This window comes from Tupaia chinensis, unplaced genomic scaffold (assembly GCF_000334495.1).
Source record: "Tupaia chinensis unplaced genomic scaffold, TupChi_1.0 Scaffold000104_1, whole genome shotgun sequence".
NCBI classification, from domain to species: Eukaryota; Metazoa; Chordata; class Mammalia; order Scandentia; family Tupaiidae; genus Tupaia; species Tupaia belangeri.
The window spans coordinates 565,952-574,171 of NW_006159568.1; the positions used below are offsets into that span (position 1 = coordinate 565,952).

General features: G+C 57.3%; 1 protein-coding gene across 1 annotated transcript in view; it reads left to right on the forward strand.

Annotated features, from left to right (window-relative positions):
• Nucleotides 1–8,187, forward strand: part of TBC1D2 (TBC1 domain family member 2) — a 55,960-nt gene extending 47,773 nt beyond the window's left edge. The window contains 4 exon segments of the mRNA XM_014585998.2: nt 1,511–1,631; nt 4,492–4,677; nt 5,351–5,472; nt 6,141–8,187. Of these exon segments, the coding sequence (XP_014441484.1) occupies nt 1,511–1,631; nt 4,492–4,677; nt 5,351–5,472; nt 6,141–6,360 (649 nt within the window). The 3' untranslated portion in view covers nt 6,361–8,187.
• The last annotated feature ends 33 nt before the right edge of the window (nt 8,188–8,220 follow it).

The following is an 8,220-nucleotide window of genomic DNA, read 5'->3' on the forward strand; positions in this document are numbered from 1 at the left end:
TTCCCAGGAAAGCTGTGATTGTTCTCCTATTTATACATTCAACTCACATTCAGAAAGGTTCATGCAAATATGCCAGAGTTGGGAGAAATTCCTTCCAATTTACTGGGGAAAGAGAAGATATTTACTTTTTCTCTTGAAAATTAACCCTGTTCCTAGATACCTCATGACCCTTGAAAGAAGGTGGTAGTCCTGAATCCACCTTAGTAAGAGCCCAGAGAGGCATCAATATCCAGACAATGAAATGTGCTCTTTGAATGCACTTTACCAGAGTCTGTAAAGCTGCATCTCCCTCGGGGTGCTCTGAGGACCACGAGTTCCAGTGGGCCTCAGTGGGTATAATATCCAAAGGGGCTCCGTGGGGAAATAGGTTCCATTACTGCAGGATTTCTAGAGCTTTACTAAGAGGGCACCATGAGCCTCCACGAGAGGGCTGGAATGTGCAGTGGTCCCAAGACCTTTGACTGTGGGACCTTGTCCAGAGGAGACATGTTGGGACCTGTATTTTTTTTTTTTAGGAAAAGAGATTTTTGCTATAGGGTGCATGTGCTTGCACAAGAGACAGAGACACAGAAAGCAAGAAATCACTCCTGCAAGGGGGTGGGGGTGATCACGCCACGATCCCTTCTCCTCTTTGGGATTTGGGGCATGTATTTACACACACCTGTGGAAGTTTCAAGCCTCTGACTCTGGAACTCAAACTGCGGTCAGCCGTGTGGGGATCCAGTGACATAATTGCTATGCCATCTTCTGGTCCCAGGACCTGTATTCTTGATTGGCCCTAGAGGAGCTCTGCCAGGGAAGATGGGAGTAGAGAAAACCTAGGAACACCTCCCAGGAAGACCGCTGCTCAGCCCTGTGGGCATTTCCCTTCTTACCCGTGATCTCGTAATAACTTGGGTGGGAGGAAGCAAAGGACTGTGACTCATGCTCCCAAGTGTGCCAGACACGGAGCAAGACACTGTGGGCGTCCGCTCACTTGGAGTGCCTCACAGCCCTGGGCAGTGGGTCTCCTTCACAGACCATGGAACTGGGGCGCAGAGAGGTTGGCGTCCTCTCCCGGGTCTCAAAGCCTGTGAGCGCTGAGGTGAGGGGCTAGCTAACCTGGAGCGCTCACTACGTGTGCCGGGCACTGGGCATGTGACTCTGTTCTGTTTATCCTGACTACAGTCCTGCCATGTGTACGAGGAGGCTGAGGCTCAGAGGGGTACAGCCATTGGCCCAAAGTCACCCGGGAAACAGCAAGACCAGGATTCACACCCTGCAGCCTGAATCCAGAGCTCTTGCTCTGAAATGATCCCCATCACTCTGGGGGTCACCCAGTGGATCACTGTCCACCCCCATCACCCAGCCCAGGTGTGAAGTGCCAGGAACCGCGGCCTGGTTAGAGTGGAGTAAGACTGGTGCTCACATAGAAAGACTCGCCTCTGGGGTCCAGAGAGCCCCTTCTGCCAGGGCTGCCTGGCAGGGCCGTGGCGTCCACGCATCACTCCAGCCTCCTCTCCCACTGCAGGCTGGCGGCCATTGCTCTGCTGGTCCTGGAGGAGGAGGAGAGTGCCTTCTGGTGCCTGGTGGCCATCGTGGAGACCATCATGCCAGCTGATTACTACAGCAAGACGCTGACGGCGTCCCAGGTGAGCCGGGCAGGGAGGGGGCTGGGCAGCCATGCAGGGCACTGCCCCCAGCTGTGCCTACAAGCCAGGGGAAGTGGGGAATCTCTCAGGTCTGCATTTCTCCCTCTGTACCAGTAACCCCTTTCTGGAACTGCTGGGAGGGTTCAGTGAGCCATTGGCTGTCAGAATTGTTGGGGGCCCTGCCCGTGGGGTAGACAGTCATCATTCCCGTGGTGACATTATGTCTTTAGAAACTGGATTTCCTGGGGAGGGGAGAAAGAAGTCTAGTGTCACTTGCCATCTGCCAAGTATTTCAAAGCACAGGTCAGGTGGGCTGGGAGGCTGGGGAGGCTGAGAGGATCGTTCTTACACATACCCAGCGTTTTCCAGAGAAGCCCAGCTGCCTCTGTCTCCCCTTCTTTCCTGGACTGCCCTCTGAGCACAGGCTGGCCCTCCCCTCCATGAGCCAATGCTGTGGCCTCAGCGTTCAGTCCTTGCCTGCCTTGACTGGGGGAAAGCCGCCTCCTGGGCCTGTTAGCAGGTGTGAATTCAAGAACAGCCTCCTCTCCCGTCTTTGACTTCCACCTGCCCTCCCTGTTCTTGCTGTATCAGCACCTTCTGCTTTAGGGAGAGGCCACTTATTCACTGCCCCCCGGCCCCTGTCAGTAGAGGAAGGCAGGACAATGAACCCCCACGTGTCCATCACCTGGTTTCGTTAATTATCAACACGAGGCCAGCCTAGCTGCACCTGTCCTCACCCACTCTTCGTGCTTTACTGATCTTGAAGTGAACTTCAGGTATCAGCAGTTCATCCATAAACCCAAGCTGTTATCTACCCACCCGCCCTCTCTCCCCCTCTCCTACTTCCACCACTAACACTGATTCCTCCACGTGGTATGCCCACCTGGTGGTGGGGGGTGGAGGTGGGGGTAGGGGGAGTTCAGGAGACAGTGGGTGTTTGGGTGGAGCTAAGAAGAGAAAGACAGGGAGCCCTCAGCACGTAGGTGGTGGATCAGGGAAGGCTTGCCTTTGGCTTCAGTGGAGGTCACTTTTCCCAGATAAGGGTAGGGTGGCACCTGCTTCTCAATGCCCTCGGGGTCAGGCTCTTTCCAGCTCCCTGCTCTGTCATCCCCAGCCTGTGACATTTGTCTTCATGCTCCTCCCCTGTGGTCACAAGGTGGCTGCACCATACCACCTTCAGCCCTGTGGCCATGTCCCATCTGGAGGAAGCAGTGAGAGCAGGAGGTGCCCCCGTCCCCAGCAGTTTGTGCTCACACATGAGGCGATGGAGGGCAGAGCAGTATCTCAGGGCTGCCCCTGGTTGCAAGGCAGGCTGGGAAATATGCCCTACTTTCTTTTCCCATGTTAACATCGCTGAAACTGAGGCGTGTTGTATGAACGATGCGGTGCGTTCCTTCTACGCACACACTTCTCAGATTAAACAAAAGGAACAACACAGGGCCGGCCCTGGGGCCAGTGGCTCAGGGAGTCAGATCCCACATGTCCAACCATGGTTTGAATCCAGGCCACAGTGGCTTGAAAAACACTCCAGGCACATGTGTGTGCAGGCCCCAAACCCTGACAAGGTGGAGAAATGGAGGAGAAGGGATTGTGGCATGACCACGCCCCATCACACTGTGAGATCTCCCTCATTTTCTCTCTAGCAAGGGCATGTGCCCTCTGGCAATGAAAAAAAAAAAAAAAAAGAAGAAGACAGAAAAAGGAAATTAGATCAAATGGTGTAACGAACCTCCTCGTGTCTGTCACCTAGCTTCACTAACTAGCGACACAGGGAGGCCAGCAGAGTGTCATCCACCCTCCTAGCCTCCTCGCCTTTGACTACCTTGAAGTAAATTCAGATATCACAACGGTTCACCCAGAAAGCCTTCCAGAGGTTCAGTGGCATCTTAGACTCAGTGACTCCTCTTAGATTTTCAGCTGGACACTCAAGGTTCACAGCTGGCCCCGGGCTCTGGGTCAGGAGCCCTGGTAAGGAAGGAGAGGAGCTGCTGGGAGTTTGCCCCAGCCAACGCCATAGCCGGAATATGGCTTAGAGGGGAGAGGGCTGACAACTGGGTGTTCCAGGCCAGTGAGGGCCAGAGAAAACCAACCTGGGGTCACCAGGGAGGTGGGAAGAGAACTGCGAGAGGCATTGCAAGGAGCCAGTGCTGGAAATCCTCAACTGGGCCCCGTGAAGCAGGGATGGAGGCGTGACGGTGGCCACAGGAGGGGGTCACTGACGCCATTGCCCAGCAGTGACCCACTTTGAGAAGGCTCCCTGATGGAACCTTCCGTATGGCAGCAGAATGGTCCCTCCCGCAGACATCTGCCCAGGCCCTTTGCCCAAACACCCACCAAGCATCTTATGCATCAGGCCCAAAGCGGGTGCAGAGGAGCAGCTGTGGGCGTCAGCTGAGCCTGGAGACGAAGCTCCCAGTTCCCACACCTTTGTGCATGAGGTCATTTCCCCAGACTGCCAGGGGGCTCCGCCGGGCCCTGAGCTCCTGCTGGGCTCTAGGATTAGGTGGATGAAAGGGCCGAGAACTTGCAGCCCCCAGAGACCGCCACGGCAAAGCCTGAGGCTCCAGCCCAGATGACACTGCCCAGTTTGCACCCTTGCAGTTTCTGCTCCTTAGAATGCCTCCTTGCTACCTCCACCACCACCTCCTTCGCCTGGTCAGTGTTTATTCGTTCTTCACAATTCAGGGTGACGGCAGGGTGACATGTCTCTCACCTGGGGCTGTAGCTCCCCAGGTGCCCCGTGCCTCCTAGGCAGGGCAGGACACCCTCAGAATGGCTCCAGGACTGTGTGTGGCTGGGCAGGGAGGGAGGCAGCCCCTCTGCCAGGCTGCAGGTGACAGGCCCTCTGGCCGGCTTCCAGGTGGATCAGCGGGTGCTCCAGGACCTCCTCTCGGAGAAGCTGCCCAGGCTGACGGCCCACCTGGGGCAGCACCGTGTGGACCTCTCCCTCATCACCTTCAACTGGTTCCTCGTGCTCTTTGCAGACAGCCTCATCAGCGACATCCTCCTCCGGGTCTGGGATGCGTTCCTGTACGAGGGGACCAAGGTAGGGTCCGCCAGAGTAGGGGACCCTCAGCAAGTCCTGATCCTGCCCCCTGGAGACTGGGGGGACAGTGCTCCCCTTTGGGGCTGTGGAGGACGTCCGAGAGCACGGCTTTCTCTGCCGTAAAGTGCTTTGCACACACAAGGCACACTGCTGGTGCTGCCTCTGAAGGTGCAAAAGCCGAGGTGAGGAGCCACGTCCCTGTTCTGTCCATCCCTCTCCCACAAGTCCTTGGGGCCTTCTCTCCTCCTATTCGGACTAAGCCCTGGATTGGGAGGCTGGAGCTTGGGTCTGGACCCCGCAACACCTCAGCGCCCGTTTCCCTCATGGCTTACAGAGCGCCCTCAGATTTGTGCTTGCATTTGACCTCTGTCAAAGCCCCCTATAAAGATACGGTACTAACCCCATCAGGTTCAGTGGCCAACGCCTCGCCCAGGGCCCTGGGACAAGCAGTGAGTCCCAAACTCAGGCCAAGTCCCCAGATTCCAAGCTGTGCACCTCCCTTGACATACTCCATCTCTCCCCAGCCCCTGTGGCCTCCCCCCACACATTGTGCCTCCAGGCCTCAGCCTCTGAACCCGTCCCAGGACTCCCTGCTGCTGGGTCTGGGGGTTTTCCTCCCTCTGAGGCTGCCCTGCCTGGCCCCACAGCCCACACCGAACTTCCCTGCCCCCAGGTGGTGTTCCGCTACGCCTTGGCCATTTTCAAGTACAATGAGGAGGAGATCCTGAGACTGCAGGATGGCCTGGAGATCTACCAGTACCTGCGCTTCTTCACCAAGACCATCTGCAACAGCCGGTGAGTGCCCTCCACCCTCCACCACTCCCCACAGCGTGGCCCAGGACACATGGCACAGGCTAGGCGGGGTCACCTAGGCTAGGCGGGCATTCCTCTCCTTGTAGCTGACAAGCCTTAGGGACGTTCTACCATCTTGGTGATCTGTCTGTCCCCCTAACATGGCATTCGACCTCTGTGCATTTCATTTCTCACCACTCTGCCCCTGCCCTGAATAGCCATGGCCTCTCATCTCAGACCACAGAATTACTTGAGTTCTTAGAACAAGTCCACTCTGGGGCTTTTGCCCTTGCAGTTTCTGCTTAGAATGCCTCCTTGCTACCTTCAACAGTACCACCACCTTTGCCTGGTCGGTTTTTATTTATTCTTCACAATTCAGCTCACATGGCACTTCCTCCAGGAAGCTTTCCCTGACCTACCTCTCCCTACTGGGTTAGGTGCCCTTTTTCTGAGCTACCATAGCCTGCATACATGTCACTCAGTGCATGTCACCCTGGGTGGAAATGGTCTTAGTCATTGTTTCCTCCTTGGAAGGTGGGCTCCCTAGAGCGAGGGACCGTGGGCTCAGCCCCCAGCTGGGGGTACATGGGATGTCCGGGAAGACCTGGTAAATGCAGGCCCCGAAGTAGGGCTGACCCTCGTGTGCTGGGCTGACCATGCCCTCCTCCTAGGAAGCTCATGGACATCGCCTTCACCGACATGAACCCCTTCCGCATGAGGCAGCTGCAGCAGCTGCGGGCGGCCCACCGGGAGCGGCTGGAGGCCGAGCTGCGGGAGCTGGAGCGGCTGAAAGCCGAATATTTGGAGACCCGGACATCACGGGGCAGGGCAGTGCCCAAGGGCTGTGCCAGCGAGGACGAGGACGAGGCAGATGCAGACGGGGAGGCCTGACTTGGCCGCTCGCTCCCCTCCCCAGGGTCCTTCTGAACCTTGGCTTGCTCCGGCCAGCCGGTGTGGTCCAGCCCTGGAGCCCCATCACCGTGCGACCCTGGACGAGCCCCTTCCCCTCTCTGGGCCTCTGCCTTCCCAGCAGGACATTGTCTGTGCAGCCATTGGCTGAGTTACCTCTCCCGACACTTACCCAGGGGTGCCACCAGGCCTCCCCTCACCCCCACCAGCACTTTAGCACGCACACAGTGAGAGTGCGGTCTTTGTCGGGCAACCTTGAACTTCCTAAGTTATGTCTGATGTAAATATTGGAAATAGCGCACCAGCTCTGGAACTTACTGGTCTCAGTTCTGGCTGGGCGCAGACACCAGGATGTGCACCACAAGTGCCTTCCAGCCTGGGGCATCTCTGGCTGCTGTCTCTATGGGTGTCTCTGTAGGGCCTGCCTCCACCTGGCTGCTGGGGTGCTCAGGGTTTCTGTCTTTCTCGGAAGCAGCTCCTCTCCCGTACTGATGGGGGTCTGCTTCCACCTCCCACCCCACCCACGAGGCCTGTTTCCAGAGCCTGCTGTCTGCGCCCTCCTCTCCACCCACCGCCCAGTTAGGGGGGTTCCCAGAGAAAACCCAAGCCCACCACCAGGAGGAATGTGGTAGGCAGAGAGCCCCACTGCCCCCCCCACCTGCTTCACAGGTGGGGACAAGGGAAGCAGAACAGAAGGACATCTGTCCCCAGAAGTGGGGGGTTGGGAGGGGAAGTAGAGGTGGAGGTTGATGCCACCCTAGGCAGGGCTGACTTGTCAGTGTTCACCTGGTGCAGGAACTCCGGGCTGTGTGGCCCCTATCCAGCACCAGTCCTGGGCTCTTCCAGGCCCTTCTCCAGACAGACGCTTTCCCTGTCCCTCCCGAGGCCCAGGTCATGGCTGCACAAGTGATTCTGGCAGCTCATCCCACAGCAAAACCTAACTACTGGTATAAACTTGAGCTCAATCCTCTGGTAGGAAGGACTCGGGGTGGGGGTCCCCATACGGTAACACCCCCCACTCCAGAAAACCAACCAGTATTAGGGGAGCTGCCCTCGAACCTCCTAGCTCTGACCAGAGGCTCCTGTCCATGGCTGGGGAGGAAGCCATGCCCCTCACCAGGGACAAGGACAGGCTCTTTGGCAGCCCTGGCTGATCCCTAGTCCCTGCTGTCACCCACAGATGTGAACTTGAGGGCTCAAGCTCCATGCACACTGTTCCCCACACCATGTGGCCTCTGCAGCCCTGGGGAAGGGTGCTCAGAATTCTTTTGCTCCCACAGTCGTGTGGACCCCAGGGGTCCTGGGAACACCCCTCACCCCCCCTTGACCACCTTTGCATGTCTGCTGAGCTCTGTGCATCTGCTGAGGCCCTGTCACCACTGGACAGTATCCGTGACATCAGGTGTGAGATGAGGCAGCCTGGGGGTCCTAGCTGCACTCCGATAGGCTGGGTGCTACAACTCTGCGGCCGGCCATGGGGTGAGGAAGGCTCAACCCCAGGAGGGTTGTAGGAGCCACCACTGGTGCTGAACCCCATGCAGCCAAAGGAGTGAGTGTCCTTCTCCAAAGGCCCAAGGCTCCAGGAAGTCCGGGCCCAGCTAGCCCCTCTGGCTCTGGTCCTGGAATTCATTTTCTCTTTTCAGCAAAAATCAAACAAAACACCCCAGGGAAAGGAGAAACTGCTCAGAGGGGGCTGCCTGTGCTTCCTGGGGTGGGAGGGCAGTCGTGCTTTGCATTTGACCCAGCACCCAGTAACCTCTGTGACTACCTGACTGGGCCTTAGAATCCCTGAGTCGCTTTTTTTTTTTTTTTTTTGAGGGGGGTTTTTCGCACTAGGGCTCG